This window comes from Petaurus breviceps, unplaced genomic scaffold (assembly GCF_028583685.1).
Source record: "Petaurus breviceps papuanus isolate PSGF00001 unplaced genomic scaffold, PetGlider_PUasm1.0 154, whole genome shotgun sequence".
In the NCBI taxonomy this organism is placed as follows: domain Eukaryota; kingdom Metazoa; phylum Chordata; class Mammalia; order Diprotodontia; family Petauridae; genus Petaurus; species Petaurus breviceps.
In genome coordinates this window covers 1,785,687-1,808,400 of record NW_027185715.1, presented here as the reverse complement: position 1 = coordinate 1,808,400, position 22,714 = coordinate 1,785,687, and the positions used below count along the sequence as shown (strand labels likewise).

Below are 22,714 nucleotides of genomic sequence, written 5' to 3'. Positions count from 1 at the left end.
GAGGGACAAAGAGGTCATATATATCTTCTCCAGGTGCTCCCCCCTTTGCAGGCCTCGGGTAGCACAGAGTTGGAATACCTGAATTCCTGTAGACTTGTTTTTCTCAGTGCTAGCACAGTTTGCACCCAATATAAGGAAAGGCTAACAATTACAACTAACTAAAAGTAGATTTGGCTGCCTTGGGAGGTAGTGAGTTCCTTGGGGAAGGTCTTCAAGTGGAGACTTGGCTGACTATTGAGGGATGTTGTAGAGAAGATCACTGTTAGGTATTGTACCAGATCTAGAAAAACCTCCCTTCCTTCTTCCTGCATGTCTATCAGTCAGTAGTTTCAGTCTGTTAGTTTTTCTCTGCTGTTTCTTTCTAGCATTGTCACTGCCTTGTTCACTTGGGCTTGCCTCATCTCACTCACTCGGTATGTATGTTTTTCTGTGTGCATTCATTCATATGTGTTTTTCATTTCATCTGGGTGTGTTCAGGCATCTTTCTATGTGTGTCTGTCACTTTCTATCTTTTCTCTTTTGATGTCTTCTGTTATTACTGATCTTTAGACAGGATTTCCAGGCCCCCAGACCTCTAGTGTTTGTGTAATTTCATCTGAAATGCGTATTTTTTAATTAAATTTCATCCTCATTGTTGCCTCTACCCATCCCCCAAAATAGAAAAAAGTGGGGAGGGATAAAAAGAGAGACTAGCAGGAATGGGTCTGAGAAAGTATTACAATGCCCATGGGACTGACCCTGAATGCCACACCTCTCTTTTCAGAGCCATAATTGATTTACTGATTCTTCATTCTGCTTCCATGTCTCTGATGTCTGTCCCTTTTCTACTACCCATCTATGACCCTAGTGGAGTCTCATCAAGACTATTGCAGCAGCGGCGGCTAGGTGGCACAGTGAATAGAGCACCAGCCCTGGAGTCAGGACAATCTGAGTTCAAAGATGGCCTCAGACGCTTGACACTTAACTAGCCGTGTGACCTTGGGCAAAGCACTTAACCCCAATTGCCTTGCTCCCCCCCATCCCCCCCCCAAATAGACTTTTGCAATAATAGCTTCCTCATTAGATTTTTGGCATTTAATCTCTCCTCTCCAGTCAATACACCTTCTACACAACTGCCAAAATAATCTGGGGGCAGCTAGATGGCAGTGGATAGAGCACTAGCCCTGGAGTCAGGAGGACCTGAATTCAAGTGTGGCCTCAGATGCTTACTAGCTGTGTGACCCTGGGCAAGTCACTTAACCCCGACTGCCTAAAAAAAAAATCTAAAATAATCTTCTGAAAGCACAAGTCCTTGTCATTCCTTTGCTCAATCAAGAAACTTCAGTAACTCCCTATATCACTTCCACCTCTTACTCAGGACACAATCATCAAATCAACATCGCTGTTGTTTTTGGGAAGATCATAACAGTCTTAATTGCTGTGACTCAAGAATTCCTGTGATTCTGACTCATAGACAACTTAGACCAGAGCTCTCTTTGCTGGCCACCAGGCCCTGGATGGATGGATGCATGGACGGTTGAATGGACACTCTTCATACCTGCCCATGTTAACCCTCTTCCTCCCAGGTCTCTATCCAGCAATACCCTCCGCTTCCACTTTGCCCTGTAGGAAAATTCTTCTATTTTTAACCAGCTGCCCTTCATGTTGGACATCTTCCTTTCATGAGCTTTCCGTCTCTTTGCAGTCACAGAAACCTGACTCTCCTCTGATGACTCTACATCTCTAGCAATTCTCTCCAGTACTTGGTGCACCTTTTCTCATGCCCTGATGCATATGGCCAGGAAGAAAATAGACATGCCTCTTACTCCTCACTGCCACCCAGGGCCTCCCCCCAACCACTTTGACTCAGCAACCTGTCCTTCTTTAGGGTTCACTCTTTTCAGATATTTCATCCTTGTCAGAGCCTGATGGCCCCAAGATCGTTCTCTTTTCTCTAGCAGTGCTGTATGTGGCTCACGGTCTTTCCACATGAAACACTGCCCTTATACGTGAGGACTTGTTAAGTTGATTTCCCCTCAGATTTCCTTACTTTCCAGTTTATCATCATCCTCAACTACTGTTTTCTATTCTTTTACTCCACCTCAGCTATATGAAGGGATGATCTTCCCCTTAATCCATCATCTTCACAGTCCATAATTCTGAAATTCCTGTGGCTGGTCAGACCTAACCCTTCTGTGTCCTCACTTCAGTCTCCAGGCCCTCTACCCCTCCCACTTTACCCTGCTCTGGCCTTACTCTCCTGCCTCAGAAATGTCCACTTTCATCATCTGGTTCAGACTTAGGTTGTCCTTGACCCTTTGGCCCTGTTGTTCTGCTGTATGACCCTGAGCAAGTCGTCCAACTCTCCCTCTATTTTGTCATCTGTCAGATGAGAATAACAGCAGCCCTGGCTTATTACTAGGGTTGTTGTGAGGCTCACTGAGAAAATATTTATAAAGTGCTTTGCAGACCTTGAAATGTCATATATGACATTATTATTATTAGCATTGTCAATACCCCAACACTCATTCCTTTTCATGCTGTAGTTCTAGATTCCTCACACACCTACCTTTTCCAGTCATGTTGAACACCTAGAGGAAGTCATGCAGCCATGCTGATTTTGTCCACTACAACAAGCTTTTGCTTCAGTGCATGATGAAGAGGTCTCCTTGCCTTGTCAGTGCCAACTCCATTATGCCCTTGATCCCATCCCTTCCTGGAGTTTGATCCTTCAGTTATCTCCACTTTATCCCTGATTTTAAATCTCTCCTTATCCACTGGCTCCTTCTCTGCTGCCTACAAACATGACAAGATTCCCTACTAGTCTTAAAACAAAAAAAAATTTCACTTGAATCTCTTAAGCTGTCTTCCTGTGTTTCTTCTACCTTTCACATTCACTCTCTTAGGAAAAAACTCTAGACTCAGTTGCCTTCCCTTTCGCCCCTTTCATTCACTTCTCAGTTCCTTGCAATATAGCTTCGTGTTCCCTCCATTCTCCTGAAGCTGTGCTCAGTTTTCCTTCTATCCTCCTGGATCTTCTGCCTTCCCTGGATTTTTGTAATACTTCTGTTGTGGTTCTCTTCCTGCCTGTTGGACAGATCTCTCTCAGTTTCATTGGCACAGGATCCTTCCTCATGGTTATCTCAGAAACTCCCATGTCGATGCAAGCAACTCTCAGATTGACATATTGAGTTGTCCAAAACTTGCCATACTTATTTCCAATATTTGTACCTTTGCACATGCTGTCCTCCTTGCCTAGATTGCTCATCTTTTTTTTTATCCTTTGCATCTGATGCATAGTAGGCATTTGATAAATGCTTGTTGGGTTAGATTAGCTCTTCAGTGTGTGCTATAAATCAGGCCTGTGGAATTCGGTTCCTGAATGACATCTGGGACATATGTGGTATTAGTACTTTTCTTTATGTGTCCTTCTTTCTTTTACCTCTGCATTTCATTTCTCCTGTCTTTTCCCACCCTGACCACTCCCTTTTTTGCCCACTCTCTCCTTACTGGTACCCCAAGTCATTACAGAACATTTGAGGGTCACACTCAGAACTAGAATGGTTGCTGACCCTGGGGTGAGTCACTGTTCATTGTCTACCAAATGCACAATATTGTAGATATTTGATGGAAAGTACATAATTCCTCGGGCTTAATGTGAGAGGACTTTTATTTAAGATTAATTAAGTTTCATTTTCACTCCCATTGACAAGTATAAATTTTAAAATATATAAAGAAGAACCTATTGCTTCAGTGAATTTGTGATATTATCATTAATATTGGTATTCCTCCCAATCCATCTGTGTTCTCATACTGCTTTTGTCTGTATCCTTTAAGTCCTTCACAGGAGCCCTTTGTCTATATCTCTTGACATTATTTGAGTGGAATATTTGGGTTTTCCAAGAGTTATCCCTTGCTCTCAATATATGACTGGCCTTTTCCTCCTTTTTTCATATTATAACTCTCTGATAATATTTTTTATACCTCTTACGCTGACAGTTTCATAATAGGTTTTCTTCTGCAGCTGAATCACACCTCTCCATTGTCCTTTGGGTAACTTCTAGCTTTTATTCTATGTAGATTGTTGTTTTCCATGATTCATTCCCATACTGCATCTACCAGAAGATCTTGATATTAAAATTAAGATTGACCTTTGTTTCAGGGAACTTAGTGGTCATTAAAAGAACTGTGCGATTTCTTAAATTCAGCCCAACATTCCTCTCTCTAGTTCTGGACCCAGTTTATTGTCCATCTGTCCAAGAAATCTTTACCAGCAGACCAGCTCAGTGAGTTCTCCATCTGACTTAGTAGCATAGCCTTGGTAAAAGCATTTTTTTTTGCTTGTGGATGGATAAAGAGAACATTTATTAAGTACAAGCCAAAGTGCTAAGTTCTCGTAATACAAATATAAGCAGGCCTATCTGTAAGTCTCATAAGTAATATATTCCATGTTCTTTTAATTTTTTTTATAATATATATATCTGTCATGTATCCATTTTGACCATATCTTGGTAAATGGCATAAGATATTGATCTTACTGCTTTCTAATTTCTGCCATACTGCTTTCCAGTTTTTCCCATTAGTTTTTACCAAACAATGAATTCTTATCCCAAAATATTAATATTATACTTGTCAAATACAGGTTACTATTTTTATTTGCTGCTGTAAATTATATGTCTACTCTGTTCCCATACTAGATAGTTTTGATAATTATGGCCTCATAATATAGTTTAAGAGCTGATACTGCTAAACTTGCTTTGTTAGTTCCTTTTGTATTCTTGATATTTTATTCTAGGGCAGAGTAAGGTGTTAAATGGATAATTTAATAATTTAATTAAATGATAATTAATAATTAAATTTAAAAGTTTTTGTACAAATAAAACAAATGTATCCAAGATAAAAAGTAAAGCAGAAAATTGGGGGAAATTTTTTATAGACATTTTCTCAGATACAGGTCCCATATTTCAAATATATAAAGAACTTTGTCAAATCTCTAAGAACACTAGTCATTCCCCAATTGATAAATGGTCAAAGGATATGAACAGGCAGTTTTCTGATGAAGAAATCCAAATAATTTGTAGTCATATGAAAAAATGCTCTAAATTATTGATTAGAAAAATGCAAATTAAAATCAACCTTGAGGTATAATTTTACACCTACCAGATTGGCTAAAATAATCGAAGGGGGAAGCAACAAATGTTGGAGGGGATGTGGAAAAATTGGGACACTAATTCAGTGTTGGTGGAATTGTGAAATAATCCAATCATTTTGGAAAGCAATCTATAATTTTTTTCCCAGAAGAATTATTAAGATAAGAATTATTAAACTGCTGATACCCTTTGACCCAACAATAGCACTGTTAGGTCTATTTCCAGAGATAACTTAGGGGAAACGGGAAAGAACCTATATATTTTAAAATATTTATAGCTGCTCTCTTTGTGATAGCAAAGGAACTGGAAATCTTGGGGATGTTCATCAATTGGGAAATGACTGAATAAGTTGTAGTTGGAACGTTAATGTACTATAAGAAGTGATGAGCTCAGTGATCTTAGAAAAACATGGATAGACTTTCACAAAATATTGAAATGCAAAATGAGCAGAACCAAGAGAATGTTGTATACAGTAACAGCAGTATTAAGAACAACTCTGGGTGGAAAAGTCATTTTGACTAATATAAATACCCAAATTAACTACAAAGGACATATAAAGGAAGATGCTGTCTGCATCTAGAGAAAGAACTGATTAATAGAAGTATGCATAGAAGGATTTTACGCACACCCCCACACACACACACACACACATGACACACACATGTACATCTGATGGTAGCCATTCTTGGGCGGGGCTGGAGATTTACATGATAACTTTATTATATATTAAAAGGAATAGCAAGTTGTACATAATAAATTGCAGTTTCATGTGCAATCATCTTTTTTATTATACTGTGTTACAGAAATGCTTGTTTTATTCCGTAAATTAAAAATAAATAAAAAATTTAAAAATATAAGCAAACAGAATTGTCCATGCCCTCCCAGAGTGTACATCTAATAGGACAAGCCAACACATAAAGGGGAGCTGGAAGAAATGGGGAGAAACTTCAGGGAGATCATGGTGTGTAGATAGTCAGGAAGTGGTCTGGGTCTGGGTGGGACAAGACGAAAGTATAGCTTCTCCAGGACAGCAGGTGGGAGACGAGATGAGGGCGATGGTCAGAATGCAGGTGACATTCTTCCCGTGTTCTTCCCCTTTAAGGTACTACCTGCCAGTGGAGTAAAGTCAACCAGGACTTATTGAGTGCTGGAGGTAGAAAAAGACAAAATGGTTCTTGCTCTTGAGCTCATAGGCTAATAGATGATACAGTTATGTACATAGAAAATATAGACCAGGTAAACTGGGAGATGTATTCAGAGGGAAGGCATTAGTATTAAGAAGGATCAGGGCGGGGGGAGGGGAGGGAAGGGGAGAAAAATTGAAACTCAAGGAATTGTGGAACTGAATCTTGTAAACTAAAAGTAAACAAATTAATAAAGACAAAAAAAATTAAACATTTAAGAAAAAAGAAGGATCAGAAAAGGCTTCTTGCAGAAGGTGTTATTTCAACTAAGGCTTGAAGGAATTCAGGAACCATAGACTAGAAAGGAAATCCTTCTAAGCATGTAAGCTAGCCAGTGAACATGCAGGGCAGGAGGCAGGAGAGGGAATGACTTGTTCGTGGAGTCGTAGAGTAGGTGGAGTGGAGTAAAGTAGAAGGAGATAGTGAGAACGTGTGGCTCGCTCAGAGCTGTACTTTAAGAAGGTCACTTCCTAAGTGTTGGCTGAATGCGGATGGACTGAAGTGGGGACAGGCTTGAGTCAGGTATGAGGGGATGAAGGTCGAGCTCTGCAGTAGTGGTAGGGTCAGAGGAGAAAAGGGGGAATATTTGGGAAATGGCACAAAGGTAAAATTGGCAGGCCTTGGCAAGAGCTTGGATATGGTGGCGGGGGGAGAGTGAGGAGTCCAGGATGACTGAAGGGGTAGTGATGGCCTGGTCTGTGTGCCATGAACAGCTACTTCATTGGCCAGGGCTGAGAATGAGAGACTACGGCCATTTTGACCTCAGTGTGCTTAGAACAAAGTTAAGGAGTGCTCCAAAATTTTGTGCAATACTTCTGTTACAGATGAAACCTGGTGACATTAACCAGGATTCCCCAGTAGGTGGCAGAATTGTCCTCTGCATGTCTTTTAGATTCCCAGGATTTGGGAACTTCATTCTCTTGGGAAAGAGATGGGGGAGTATGGAAATTGAGATACCATTGGGACCTTCTTTCTACACTTCTTTTAGTCAGAAACACATAGATTAGAGGACAGCCCTCATCCTATGCTTCTTTCTGCCTCAAAGTTTACTAGGGAAAGGAACTAAAATTTCCCATTGGGGCTGGGTTGGGTGGCATAGAGTTGGAGAAGAATGTTAATTTTAAAGGATTATGCACCCAAAGTCCTTAGCACTTTCCATGCTTACTGTTTTATATTCATAATGTCTATTGGGGTAGGTTGTTTAGGGGGTTCTCTTTAAGACTGTGACACAATGGGTCACATAGCAGATTAAATCCTCCTAGCCAGTTTGAGAATGAGCTTTGCTTTCTTTGCAACTCACATATTAGAACCCAAGCTTACAGAGTTCTTTCATATTGTTAGGTACTCCACTGTCCTTGCCCAGTCCCTAAAATGTCTCCACGGTCCAAATGCTGCCCTCTGCTGAGAGAAGCCTGGGGGAGGAAGAATGTGGAACATGGGAATTCTAGCTGCTTAGGCATTGAATATAGGGACCCTTCCCTGATTCCCTCCTCATCCCTCCACCCCCAAACAGACTCACACACCCTTTTCCCCACCCACAACTTCACTTTCACTCTATATCACCATTACTGGGATTGTAGTGAGAGAAATTGAAGAAATAATCAGAGCTGCTGAATGGGAAGAGAGAAAGAAAAAAGAAAGACCCATCCTTAAAGAAGTGGTTTAGAAACACAGCACGTTCCTGACAAACAAATCCCCTGATTCGAAACCAGTGAAGGTGCATTGGGAACAAAAGCTATTTGATTTCAACCAGGCTGTTTTGTATTTTATTCCTAGATCCTTGCCTGTGTACTGGGGGATCTTTCATATTAACCTCCTAGGTTCTAAAGCACAGGGCAGCTGTGGAGAAGAAGCAGCAGCCCAATCCAAGCATTAAATGGGCAGTTGTTTTTTTTTCCTTCTCTGTCCTCGGGGGAGGGAAAGAGAAAGAGAGAGAGAATCTTTGTGAATGAGCAGATCATCCAGGAGAGCTGTGGTGTGAAATTGGGAACACAGCAGGGGGAGCTGAGCCAGACCTCACATGACACCCCCCCCCCCAAATCAGGCTTCCTGCAGCTACATTACAACAACATCAATAGGAATGTCTCCTCTTCAGAGGAGGCTTGGGAAGCAAGGTATATCACAGCAGTGCTCCCCAGAAATCACTTGTTTAGAAAGCTATGTATGTAATAGGAGAGCAGATTGGCTTCTGGCCCAGGGAACCTACTCTGAGATTGTTTGGACCAGGTACATACCCCAGCAGTAGTGTTGGGGGTCCTTTGAGGGCTTCCTCTGAGAAGGTAAGATGAGCTTTTGTCACTGAGACACAGGCTGCACCCAGGGGCCATCCCTGATTCAGTTTGCTGCCTCCTCAGCAGCCTCGCTATTCATTTGCAATTTCTTTTATGATTAACTTTGTTGTTTCCTCCTTTTCCATCTCCCTCCCTTTCTCTCCCTGTGTTCTCCCCACCCCCAACTGTACCCTTTTCTCTTCCTTTCTCTGCATGCCTGTCTACTGGTCCACAGCCAGTCACAGCTCTGCAGCCCTCTCCACAGCCTGTTCAATACTCTCCAAGCTCCTGTCCCCAAGTCCTTCTGCCAGTCTCTCCGCCCCAGCAGTACAATATGGTATACCCCATTTCCTTTTCTCATCCCTAAATGTATGTGAACATGTCTGTGTTAGTGCATCAGATTCTGTATTTATGTATATATTCATGTGTGTGTATCTTCTTGGTTAGCACAGGGTGTTTTCTGTCCAGCAATGTTATTAAAAGCTGTGTCCCCTTGAGGATTTGATTTGGGCCAGGCCGTATACCAGTGGCTTCAGCCTGACTCCTCTGTTAGAAGACAGCTGAATATAGGACAGTGGGAAATGGGATTTGACCCCCTGAGCTGTATGAGAAAGAAAAAGGGGGTCTGATTCTGGAACAGCCTCCTCTAGACATAATTTAATCTTCCATCGTCTCATCACTTCCTCTTCCCTCCTGCCATATCAAGAACTCCAGTGCCCATAGTGTCCCTTTCATTTCTTTAGAGAGAAGACCTAACAGGGCTTTTCTGGTAACTGCACTGAAGAGCACAGTGCTTTTATATCTCTGTCACCGTATTGGTGGTGAAGTACTAGAGAAACTTACCCAAGGTCATCAGTCAGTATGAAGGCCCTACTGCACATTCGACAATAGAAAACATGGCTCTTGTTGCAGCGACTGTGCAGTTTAGTTCAGCTCCTTTCCAAAGCACATAGAATTACTCAAGAATAAAGAACATATTAATGAGCATGGTTGAATATAGTACAGACTGACCCCTAAGTTCAGAAGAGTCAGGAGAGAATGTCACGAAGGAACAGTCAATGAGATGCAGATTGAAACACGGTTTTGGACATGGCTGACCAATGTGGGAATTTGTTAGCTTGGGGGGGGGGGGTCAGTGAGGGAGGGATGCAAAAATAAATACTTGATTGCTGAAAAAAGCATTAGGGAAAGCTTCTTTGAAATAGCAAATTTGAAGAAGCATTTGACATGATGGAAAGCTCACATAGTAACAGCCAAAACTAGAACCCTAAAAATTAAATTCGCAATTTTTGTCACTGCCTCACATTGTCTTTTCCTTTTGCCTCATTCTCTGTTTATAGTCTTTAACTGAAGGTCATGGCTAGTGGGTCTGCCCAGGTTCCTGGGAACTCCCAGGTCCCTCTTCCTGAGACTCTGGGGGTATTTATCTTAGACCAGCTCTCATCCTTCTTTCGTGGCATGGTCAGCATCCCTGATTAAAGTGTTTTTATACCAGTTGTCCACTAGCCCTTTGAAGAGCCGGACCATGTGAGCTAAAACTATACCCAGTTTTCCCCATCTTGGTTATGGGGGCAGACTGACCCTGATCTTAATCCCATATTTCTGCTTTTTCACCAGGATCCCCTCTGTTCTCCTACCTCTTGTCCTCTACCTGCCTTCTGAAAAGTCCTGGGACACAGACCTCAGACTGTTGCACAGTCCTATCTTACCCTCTTGCCCATTTCCTCACAGTGTGGCCCAAGGAAAGGAAGGTGGCAGGGACAGTGAAACAGCTGAGCTGAGGGTCTGAAAAATGGGGATGGGGGGCGGGGCACTGATGTTTGGTGTTCACTGATTTTTTTTCTGCAAAAGAACCCCTCCTGCTTTGTTCATTATCTAGCTCATGTGTATGTGTGTTCACGTGTTAGTGTGTGTGTTATATGTCTGTCTCCAGTGAACAGAAGAGCAGAGAGAGCTAGCAGCCCTGAGCCTTGCGCCATAATGAGAGATGTAGCACTATTGCCATTGCTGCTTAGGAAAAAAAGGCTAAGAGATGAGGTCATTATGGATCGGCCCCACCCCTACCTCAGCCTCCTTATGGAGGTGAGAATTGGAAATGGCTTCTGAAGGGCAAGAAAACTGAGGTGGAAATGACACTTGGAGGAGGGCAACAGGGAATAAGTGTCTGACAGCCCTTTCATGACCCTGGCTGGGCCAAGGTCAGTGTGAATCTACCATCACTGCCCTCTCAAGGGAGTGCTTTTAAAACCAGAAGGGAAGGAGGTGATGAGATGGTTTTAAAGATTACAACCTTTGTAGTTTATAATCTTTCAACTCTATCAGTTGGTCTGAATTTCCCTGCACATGAAAGTCTCCAGCCCTCCCCTCTCCCCCATACCTATTTCTATATTTATAGACTCTGTAGTTATTGTTTCCATGGGAAGAGTAACCCTAGGGTTGAGGGTTCTTAGTATTATTTGCAATTTTTTTTCTCTCAAACATCAGTTGTTCAGTTAAAAAGAGTTGAAAATGTTTTCAGCCCTCATGAGAGGGACCAAGTGCTGGGGAGGGGAGCTATAGAAACATGGTCCTTTACAAAATCTGTAAAAGACGGTAGATAGAATAGGTTGCCCTGTATGTGTCTCTGTCTGTCTGTCTGTCTTGTCTTTCTTTCTCTAAGCCAAGGAAGAAAGACTTTTCTTGCCTTCACTCTCTGGGTCACCACCTGTCTCCACAGACGGATGATCTCAGCAACCCCTTTGGGCAGATGAGCCTTAGCCGACAAGGTTCCTCCGAAGCAGCTGATCCGTCTTCAGCCCTCTTCCAGCCCCCACTTCTCTCCCAACACCCTCAACAGCCTGGCTTCATCATGGCCTCCACAGGCCAGCCTCTCCCCACCTCCAACTACTCCACCTCCAACCATGCTCCCCCGGCCCAACAAGTCCTGCAGCCTCAGGGCTACATACAGCCCCCACAACAGGTAGGAAACCTTGAGTCCTAGTTTTAATCTTTTAGATTGTTAACAGGGTTAAAAACTTTCCTTCCATCTTCCTTCTTCTCTTCCTCCATTCCAGATAAACAGCCGAAGAGCTGTCAGTGTCCTAGTCCTACATTGAATGCATTCTGACAGGAAATTCCTTATGAATATCTTTGGTTTCTAATATCATCAGGATTTTTCCCAGTATCCCTTTCCATCCCTGAGAGCCATGCCATAAATCTACCATAATTTAAATCTGTCATTAGCTGGAGGTTGACCCTCCAATTACAGACAGTCCTATCATGTTGTATAGTTGGTGAAGTTCAGGTTGGTTTGTTTGTTTTGATAGGGGAATATTGGGGAGAAGACTGGTTGTTCTCCTGTGTTCTCTTCCTCTAGATACAGGTTTCTTACTACCCTCCTGGGCAGTATCCCAACTCCAACCAGCAATACCGACCTCTTTCTCACCCGGTGGCCTACAGCCCCCAGCGTGGTCAGCAGCTGCCTCAGCCATCTCAGCAGCCTGGTGAGAGGAACTTCCCGTGTGGGCATGGATGCTAGGGCAAGGACAGCACTTTCTTCCTCCAAATGTGCCAGAGCCAAATGAATCCAAAGGAGGCGTCAGGCCCTCTGAGGAAATGAAGCAGCACAGAGCAGAGGAAGTGCCCAAAGTCAGGCACACTAACCCTGACTGACCACCCCTTCTCCTTCTAGGGTTACAGCCCATCATGTCCAACCAGCAGCAGGCAGCTTACCAGGGCTTGATGGGGATCCAGCAGCCACAGAACCAAGGCCTTCTCAGCAACCAGAGGAACAGTATGGGGGGCCAGATGCAAGGCCTAGTGGTCCAGTATACTCCGCTACCTTCATACCAAGTGGGTATCACTCTGGGGAAGAGGAGACACCTTATCTCCATTCCTCAGAAAGAAGTAAAAGACAGTCTTCCCCAGGGTCATCCATACTTAGGACTTCATTACCAGCATATTAAATATTCCTCAGCCCTTTTTACATTTTTCTTTGAAGATGAGACCTGGTCTTCCCTAGATAGTCTGTTAGAGTTGATTTAAATCCTTTTTTTCTTTTCATTCCTGTGCAAATTATTAGGTGCTTCCAAAAAGTAGGGCAGTGGACCTAACAGAAACACGGAGCTCTGCTTCTCTTTCCTCCTGGGTCAAGCCTTCATGACACTTGGTGTCTGTGGTGGGGGCTGGGGATAGGGGAGGTAGAGAAGGCACCTTTCAGGATTTTCTGCAGGCAGACGGAGGGGTAGGTATTTCCAAATTTATTGGTACTAAGGAGCAAGGAGAGGAAGGTATAGTTGTAGTCTTTTGCTCTCTGAGTGTGTCCAGAGGGAACAACAGAATTACAGTTAATCCCATCTCTTTCCAGGTTCCAGTGGGAAATGAGTCCCAGAATGTGGTCCAGCAGCCCTTTCAGCAACCTGTGCTGGTCCCTGCTAGCCAGTCAGTACAGGGGGGCTTACCAGCAGGGAGCATGCCTGTGTACTACAGTGTGATCCCACCAGCACAGCAGAATGGCACAAGGTAGACACCTTGATTGTTCAGGGAATAGGGCCAAATTCTGGAAAACTTGAAGTATTCAGCCATCTCTTGTTTCTTTATATTTCTTGGGATCAAAAGGAAGGATCACAAATGTGTAGGATCCTACATTTTCTACCTGGGTCCAAAAGTAGTAGACATGGTTGGGTACCATTCTCTGTACCTTACCAAGAGGAAAGATGACAGAATTAGGACTTGCTCAGGTCTCCTAAACATCCTGCTTTGTGCTCTTTCAGTATTGATCTGCATATATTTCTCTCTATCTCTAGATATTTGTATGTGCATCTCCATCTTTCTTTCCTTTTTTTTTTTTTTGGAGGGCAGTTGGGGTTAAGTGACTTGCCCAAGGTCCCACAGCTAGTTTTTGTATTCATTGTCTGAGGCCGGATTTGAACTCGGGTCCTCCTGACTCCAGGGCCAGTGCTCTATTGACTGCACCACCTAGCACCTTGCATCTCCATCTTTCTTTCTCTACAAATGACTAACTCTCAAAGTGAGACAATACATCGGTAGACATATCCTTATGTCTGCAACTCTCTGCATCCTGATGTCTCCCTCTATGTCTGGGTCTCTGAGTGTGGTGTTTCCAAGCTTCTGGGAAGAGCATGTGTCACTAACATTCCATCTGTAGCACTGATTAGCAGCCTTCTAATTGAAAGATGATCAAGTACAAATATATATAATTAACTTTGAACTGATGAGTGATTTTAGAAATTGCATGGCAAATTGGTCTGGGGATAGCTTGGAGCTGCTGCTGCTTCCCATAGGGGGAGGATCAGGGAATAGCAGCTGTTTGCCAGGAGCTGTGTTCCCTCTCCCCTAGCATTTTTCTCTGTTCTGTCTCTCCAGCCCTTCGGTAGGGTTTCTGCAGCCCCCTGGCTCTGAGCAGTACCAGATGCCTCAGTCTCCTTCCCCATGCAGCCCACCACAGATGCCACAACAGTACTCAGGTAAGAGGCTGGATGATGAGTGAGGGAGAATAGGGCAGCTGGGAGGCACAGAAGGATCGTTTCAGAGGCAGTGAGGAGGAGGAGGATTTCTGGAGGCTTGTTCCTCCCGTCAGTACCCAAGACCTGGGCACATGGGCTTGGCTTCCCAAGGTTGAGTGTCCAGGCCAGGAAAGCACCCTCTGATTAGTCTCCATATTTAACCCCTCCGAGGCTTAATTGCTTCATCTAAAATAGGGGAGCACTACTTGATCTACTATGCTTACAGTGAAGGAAGTACATGGACTATAATGAGAAATGTGAATGTGAATGCTGATGATTGTTACTGTTGCTTCATATTGTTGCTTTGGTGTGAAAAATGAACAGTCTCAGTTTACTCTCACCAAGCTCCCCTCCCATTCTAATACCTCTTGCCAAATGCTGTTCTTATAGAAAGAAGAGACTTTTAAAAGTGCTTACAAAGAAATCCCTTTCCAGTCAGCTTTGGTGACAGATTCCCCCTCGCCTCCCAGGACTCCTTCAGTTACCCCAAGCCCCACCTGTATGGGAGCTATAGCAAATGAGAAAGGGGCAACATCCCATTCCCTGCTGGAAAGCACAGAACCATCCCGAGCGTTCAGCTCATGCCATGGTGGGCAGACAGTGTGTTTAGGGAAGTGATGCTGTGGGTAGGCATGGAAGCAGAAAGACCTGAGTTCAGATTTCACCTTACTAGCTGTGTGACCCTGGGCAGTCACTTAACCCTAACCCTAAAAGCTTCCTGCTTCAGTTTCCTCCTCTGTAAAAGGGGGTTCATAATAGCACCTACCTCCCACCAGCGTTGTGAGGATAAAATGATGTAATATTTGCAAAACACTATATAAATGTTAGCTTTTAGGAAGCCCGTGCCCTTACTCTGTGGCAGAGATGACCTCTCTGAATAACTTAACCTTGCTTTGCTCCCATTTGTTCCCATTCTACCCTGATATCCTCTGCTTCTGAAGAAAGGAAACTCAGTGCCAGCCTTCCTATTACGTTTCATTTTAGGGATGTTAGAGTGCCCTCTTCTGGTGATAGGGAGGCATCTTCACAGTTTGCCCATTGGGACATTTTTCATAATCCTATCATCCCTGTCTCTATTGGAACCATTCTGTAGTAATGCGTTGCTTTTCTCTACCTCCACCCTGCCCAAATGAGCAGGGTAGTTCCTGGGCTGAAATCTCAGCTCCCCCAGTATTTTCCCCTTTTCCCATTTCTAGTCTCACTAGCTGTTACTCCTGAGTGTCAGCCAGGGGCATTTGGCCTCAAATTTCCCAGTGGGGTTATGGAAATTGGAAAAACCTGTTCTAGGAGCCACTGTAGCCTGTGGTGGTTCTTGGAACCTTAGGGCATTTCTTATCCTCTTTGCTAACATTTGTGTGTATGTATACGAGCACTCAAACACTCATGCATACCTGAATATATGTCCTTTTGTGTATCTGTTAGGTATTGATGTGCAGGTGTGTGTGTGTGTGTGTGTGTGTGTGTGCGCATTTTAGAATTAGAAACAAAATCATTCATCAATCAAGTATTTTTGAGTGCTTGCTATATATACTTCTAGAGCTGGACTAGACTAGTGAGTGGCATCAGGGGAAGTCTAGGAGTTGGCAGAAAGAAGAGACTTTAATTAAGGTTTTCCTAAAGTCAGCTTGACGAAAACAGGCAACCCTTGAGGGGAATCCATGGAGGTGCCCCATTAGTTCTCTTGGAAATTCCTCAGTTGTGTCCTTTCCTTTCACCACTTGCCCTGATTCTAGACTTCTGTTCACTTGGTCTATTTACCAGATGGAAGAAGCTGGGCCAGCTATACCTTCCACACTTCTACAGACCTGCATTGTGGGTCTGTTATAGAACAGAATAAAACTTCTGTCTTGGTTTGTTATAGACATCAGAAATCTCAAATCACTTCACAACTTAGGTCTTATAATAATGACCCCTTCCCTTGCTGGCAACGAAAGTAACCTCTAACCATGGACATTTTCTCTGCTTTCCTTGCTTGAAAGGATGCCATAGATGCCTTGGGAGGGATGTCTCTCTTCCCTGTAGCACCATAATCATGGAAGGAGGTGTGTAGGCACACAGACACATAAACAGTAGCAGTGTTCATGCTTTTAAACAGATAAACATGAAGAAGACACAAATACAAAAATGTTCTCTGACATACTCTTACTTTGTGACCAAGAATTTTCCGGAGCCGTGGGGCGGGTATATCTTTACCGGCCTCCTCAGAGTCTGCACACCAGAAATAAGCAAACGGGGGAGGCCTGGAGAGCCTGGGTCCAAGTGGGTTATGTGGCGTTCTCTACTATGGACTTAGTGTCTGGGGAACTGTTTAATCTCAGGGCTTTGCCATCTTAGTGATTTCTTTTTGGAACCAATTTCACCAAACATAAACGTCGTCTGTTTGTATTTATGCAGCTTGCTCTGCCCCATCGACCTTCCTGCCCGAGTTTAATGATGCCACTTAAAAAGCCATTCACATGTCCTCTCTCCTATCAGGGCTTTCAATCTGAAATTGATTTCCTTATCCTCACCCCCCCCCATCACCCCCCACACACTCAAACATAGAGCTTCCCCTAGACCCCTTCTTCCAACTTGATTAGATCCTGTAGCTTGGTGATAGGGATTTTATTTTTTTTTATTGCTGTGTCCATTAAGAAGTAGCGACAGTTCAGCTGCTAACGGATGCCACCTGCTTTTGGCTTGAGGAGGGGAAGCATAAAAATCAGCTCATCAGCAGAGCTGGCCTCTGTGTCCTCGGCTGAGTGAAGGAACAATGCTTGGGGCTATGGGTGGGGGTGGGGGGAACACAGTTACTGAGGCAGCGACTGAAAAGCTCTACTTTGTTTTTCTAGGGGATCGGGTGTGATATGCGCCTGTCTTCTCCCTTCACAATAATTTCCTGCCTTCAAGTTGCTTGTGGGAAGAACTCACTTCCATGTACTGTTTCTTCCACCCTGAGAAAGACAGACAGACTCTCTGACTCTCTCTCTCTCTCTCTCTCTCTCTCTCTCTCTCTCTCTCTCTCTCTGTCTTTCTCTGTCTCTCTCTGTCTCTCTCTTTGTCTCTCTCTCTGTCTCTCTGTTTCTCTCTGTCTCTGTCTCTCTCCCTCTGTCTCCCTCCCTCTCTCTGTCTCCCTCTCTCCTCTCTTTCCCTCTCTCTGTCTTTCACACACACACACACACACACACACTCATTCATTCACTCACTCATTTGGCCTAGGGCATTCAGCACAGATTATGAACCATCCTCCCAGAAAAGCCATAGATTTGATTCTTTGCCCTGGCCCCTAAGGTAGCAGTGGGGTGTTTGAATAAGGTCAATTGCAATTTTGTTGGCAGGTAGAGGGTGGGTAAAAGAGAGTTTAAAACGGGATGTGAAATACCTAAAGCTTCTGTGGCAGGGGAGGAGTCATTAAATGTGCCACATCAGGCAATCACAGTTTTTCTCAAAACTGCCCCCCCTCTAAATCAGACAGATGGGCTCCCCTGTGTAGGAATCTGGGGCAGACACAAATCCATCATTGAGTTGTTGGGCTTTTTGTTCAGGTGAGCCCAGGAGGGTAGGGAGCATATTGGATCTTCATTGCTGCATCTCCTGAGCCTTTCTGCTTGGCCCCCCTCAATTCCCTTTCCTCTCTGTTTGGTTAAAACTACCCAAGAAACGATCACATTCCCTTCCCAGCATGACTGGTGCCCGGGGCAGAGGCTTCGACAGTTTCCGTCATGGAGAAAGATGGGATGGCAAAAGCAGCAGCAGGCCCCAGAGCACTGAGCCGTGATAATGGCAGTCCCTCCTTCTCCTTCCCCCGCCCAGCTACCGCCCCCTCCCCACACAGGATAGTCCATCATGCCAAAAGAATATGGGCCTGAGAGGTCAGGGATGAGCCATCGCCCAGGACAGTCTTCTGCTACGGGGCTGGGCTCCTGTAGATCCCCTGGCCATCCATACCAGCAGGGCCTGTCTGTCAAACAATCCCTCCTCTCTTTCAGGCTTAAGCTATGAGAGGAATCACTATATCAACCCCCTCCCCCCAATTTTGCTTCCCTTGAGATGATAAAGCCTATGAACTGTTTGAGATTCCATCTTAAAAAAAAAAACTGCATCTGACTTGGGGAAGCCATATTTGTACAACCCCTCTGCTATTATCAGACTGATCTGATGCTGACCAATCAGCAGATGCCTATTTTGAGGTAGGCACTGTGGAATATACAAAAAGGGGTGCTCTTACTGAGTTTTCAGTCAAATAGAAAACAGTAGCTGACTGTAGTACAAAATGTCAAAGCAACTCAAAGTTCAGAGTGGGGAGAATCATGTCTAGTTGATGTCTTTGGACATTTTCAGAGTTCCTGAAGGCCCTGAGTGTCCGCCGTCCTGGCCTCATGCTGCCCGTTGAGGGTTGAACACAGACTCAGACACTCATATCATTCTGCTGTGTTGCAGTAGAGCCTTTCTCTCCTTGGACTACTAAAGTGCTCCTCATCAGCACTGACTTCCAGAACAGGCTCAGCATCTGGAAGGAATGAGGGGTTCAAAAAGAGTCTGCTTCATCTTGAATCTCCAGCAGAACAGTAGATGAGTGACCTTGGGGCTGGTAGATGGCTCCCTTCACTGGTTTTGTCATGTAGTGCTCAGCTGGGAGGGCCAGAAAAGAGCTTGTGCTCAGTAGTCCATTGCTTTCTCCATCTCAGGAGTGTCCCCATCTGGACCAGGTGTGGTAGTCATGCAGTTGAATGTCCCCAGTGTTCCCAATGGTTCCCAGGCCCCACAGACCCCATCTATGGTCCAGTGGAGTCACTGTAAATACTACAGCATGGACCAGCGGGGGCAGAAGCCTGGAGACCTGTACAACCCTGAGAGCAATCCCCAGGTGAGTTCCTGCCCCAGCCTCATGGGGGAGAGAGGCATCTTTCCCTTGTTGAGGAGGGCAGCCAGCAGTGGGACCCAGCAGCCAGGGGTGCAATCATGGAGGGGAGGCCAAGCCTAGACAAGCCCAGACTTGAACTTAAGAACACTTTAAAAGCAGCATTCTGGCATCCCCACCATAAGGGCACAAAACCTTATTGACCACTTTTATATTTTAACATTTTGTTCCTGTGAAACTAAGTATAGCAGCCCAGCACTGTATAAGAGCTTGGGTTTGGAACCCCAGGTCCTTGATTCAGATTCTGCTTTACTGCCAAATGTTGTCTATATAACCTCAAACCAGTCACCCTCTCTGGGCCTCAGTTTCCTCATCTGCAAAATAAAAGTTTGGTCTAGATGACTTTTAAGTATATGAGTAATGGCAGTTTCAACTAAAATGTTTTCATAAGACCATTATTCATAATAACATTAAGCAGCTTATGCTTGTATCAACAAATGGAAATTATTGTAACCTAAATTGATTGCCCGAATGCTTAGGAGTTATAGAGTAGAATTATATTCAGACTGGAGATGTTTTGATCCCGTCCTAGGATCAGGGTTTAATTTTTGACCACTGTGTGACATGCTTTTCTTTCCCCTCCAGGCCAGCACACAGATGAATAGCCCTATCACATCTCCCACTCAGTCCCCAACCCCATCTCCCGTCACCAGCCTCAGCAGCGTCTGCACAGGACTCAGCCCTCTTCCTGTCCTTACACAGTTCCCCCGGCCTGTTGGCCCTGCCCAGGGTAAGGACAGCTCTCCTTTGCACCCTGCTCCTAGGCAGCATCTAGTGGAAAGAACATTGGGTTTGGATCTCAGCACTTCCTCTTACCACCAGCAGGACTTTGGGCAGGTCACTTCTGCTTTGCACCTTGATTTCTGTATCTATAAAATGAGATCCTTTCCAGCTCTAAATCTCTGATCCTGGGATAATGTCATCCCCGTGTAGACCTGGCACTTAGCCTGGGCCCAGGGCTCCTCTTCCTCTTCACTTTCCCTCCCTGCTCCCATTTAACTCACCTTAGAGTTCTTGTAGCTACTGAGAGCCCAGTCGTCAGCATGTTCTATGGGGTCCTTGACTGGAAGGTAGGATAAGGAAGCTTAATGGACTTAAGAACAACAGGGATGTGAGAAATGTTACCCTGTCATTTCTCAGACTATCATTCTGATCTACATGGACTAGAATAATGTACCCCCACAAGGAGTGTGTAAAGGGAAGGGTTGCAGAGGGGATTGATGATGTCCCCTTTACAGCTCGGTTTCTTTCCTGGGTTCTTTTCTCTCTCTCCCCCAACCCCACCAATAAAGAGAATTCTTCAGTGTACAGCCAGCTGATTTCATGTTTGTTACCATGAATTCTCTGTGAAATACCATTGGGAGTAGAGAGAATTTGGAGGGAATGACTGGCTCGAAATGTCAGGCTCCAGTGGGGGTCAGTCTTGTTGGCACCCACTTTGTCCAGATGCTTTGGGCTCCCTGGAAGCCACGCCAAATGTCACATCCCTCCTTTAAGCCTCCAGAAAACTTACTTTTCCTTTTCTCCAGGCGATGGGCGATATTCCCTCCTGGGCCAGCCATTGCAGTACAATCTGTCCATCTGTCCGCCCCTGCTCCACGGCCAGTCGACTTACACAGCACACCAGGTAAGTACACTTCCCTCCCCATGCCCTTCCACTCTCTTTTATGGCCCTTTATATTTCCTGTTTAGGTGCCTTGCTCTTAGTACCAGCCTCCACCAGCTTCTCTGTGGTCAAGGGCTACAATTTGGGATGGGATCTTTAGAGTTGGGATGGTTTGAGGGGCTAGAAGGGCCTTGATGAGTTATGACCTCTATGCTACCTACTTTAATCCTCAGTTCTCCACTTCTCAGGAACGACTCCTTGGCCAGTGTAACTAACTACTAGGGTTCATGGAAGGCCCTCAGAGTTGGGTGTTATTCCTTTAACCCCTTTCAGTGACCCAGAAAACACTGGGAGGGTGAGAAAACAGCTATTTACCTGAAATGTAAATTGGCTTTTTAATGTTGAAGGGACAGACTGGAATGAAGCATGGAAACCGGGGGAAGAGGCAGGCACTCAAATCTGCCTCCACCGACTTGGGGACTGCAGATGTTGGTGAGTGTCTGTATGCTGGGAAAGGGTACCTTAGCCACCCCTACCATCCTTTTGAACCCACTGAGGGTGAATAGATTCCAGTAGCAGGGGAGTGGGAGGGGAACATCTACAGCAGAGGTAACCTTCTGTGCCCAGGGTCAAGGAGGAGACAGAGGAGAGATGGAATGTCTTGGTTTCCCTCTTTACCTAGCTGCCCCAGCTGCCAGGAAAGGTGGTGGTATTGGCCAAGGCTAACGTTAGCAAAAAAAAAACCTTCTGAGGTACAACCCTGCCCACACCTTTGGATAGTAAAGAGGCTGGAGGTGGGGAAAAATCGGGGGTAGTTTTGGAGAATGGTTTACCCCTTCCTTTGGGGTACATAAGCTCTTTCAGGATTTAGGGCCTGGTTTCCCCACTTGGAGCAGTTTGGCAGATTTATGAAGGGAACTAAGCATCCAAGGTGATGGGAAGAAAAATCTTTTGAAAACAGTTCCCTTGGGCAGGGCAAGGAGGAGTCTGTCCAGCAGATTAAAGGTTGAAAACCTATCTGTTGCTCTCATCCTTTAAGAACAGCTAGTATATGTTGACATGTATAGACTGTCTGTCTCTACCCCAGATAGCCCCAGATTGTCATAAATAAATTAAAAAAGAAATACCAGTATACCTACGCTTCCTTCAAGACAGGGCCACCCAAGGAAATGCACAGGTTCCCAGGCCAGTTCATACCTAATTAATCTTGATGACCCTTTTGTCTCACACGTATCTGGGAGGAAAAGGTTAATTTGTTTGAATTTATTATATTTAGTTACTTATTTTTGCTGCCCTAAGTCAGAGGCTAGGGAGAGAGGATGAAGTGAGGGTGGGAGGGCAGATAGGGAGGTTGGGTGGGAATAGAGATGGGGGAGGTGGGGCTTCTAGGAACAGTGTATATGGACTTGGTCAGTTGGATCCTTCTCTGCCAGGACACTGTCCAGTCCCCGCCTCCTCCTGCCCCCTCCACCCCTCACAGCCACATCCTCTCTCCCCCTTCTAGTCCTGGGGCGGGTGTTGGAGGTGACAGATCTCCCTGAGGGCATCACCCGCACAGAGGCCGACAAACTCTTCACGCAGCTCGCCATGTCCGGCGCCAAGATCCAGTGGCTCAAGGACGCTCAGGGGCTGCCAGGCGGCGGGGGCGGGGGCAGTGGGGGGGGCGGGGGGGACAACAACGGGACTGCCGAGAATGGCCGGCACACAGACCTCGCTGCCTTATACACCATCGTGGCTGTGTTCCCCAGCCCCCTGGCGGCCCAGAATGCCTCCCTCCGCCTCAACAACTCCGTGAGTCGCTTCAAACTTCGAGTGGCCAAAAAGAACTATGACCTGAGGGTCCTGGAGCGGGCCAGCTCCCAGTAGGCAGAGGAGGGGAAGAGGCCAGCACCACGGCCTGGGACAGGGTGGCATGGGCAAAGGATGCAGAAAAAGCACAGATGGATATGGTGATCCAGACAGACAGGAGACATACATGGAGCTAGGGAGACAAGACACAGAAATGGAGACTGAGGCCATAGAAACAGTGAGACAGGCAGACACATACACACACAAACACACACATACACACATACATACACACATACACACACACTCACTCTTTCTCACTGGTCTCAGTCT

General features: G+C 45.1%; 1 protein-coding gene across 7 annotated transcripts in view; it reads left to right on the top strand.

Annotated features, from left to right (window-relative positions):
• The window catches only part of R3HDM2 (R3H domain containing 2), a 162,935-nt gene extending 140,221 nt beyond the window's left edge, over nt 1-22,714 (top strand). For 4 of the 7 annotated variants that reach the window (XM_069079975.1, XM_069079969.1, XM_069079964.1 and 1 more), the window contains 10 exons: nt 11,300-11,542; nt 11,939-12,065; nt 12,254-12,414; nt 12,929-13,083; nt 13,948-14,048; nt 18,755-18,933; nt 19,573-19,717; nt 20,517-20,614; nt 21,001-21,085; nt 22,098-22,714. In XM_069079975.1, coding sequence (XP_068936076.1) covers nt 11,300-11,542; nt 11,939-12,065; nt 12,254-12,414; nt 12,929-13,083; nt 13,948-14,048; nt 18,755-18,933; nt 19,573-19,717; nt 20,517-20,614; nt 21,001-21,085; nt 22,098-22,459 — 1,656 coding nt within the window. In that variant the 3' untranslated portion in view covers nt 22,460-22,714. Of the gene's footprint in view, nt 1-8,818; nt 8,921-11,299; nt 11,543-11,938; nt 12,066-12,253; nt 12,415-12,928; nt 13,084-13,947; nt 14,049-18,754; nt 18,934-19,572; nt 19,718-20,516; nt 20,615-21,000; nt 21,086-22,097 lie in introns of all 7 variants that reach the window. The other 3 variants (XM_069079941.1, XM_069079938.1, XM_069079949.1) reach the window with 1 other exon arrangement.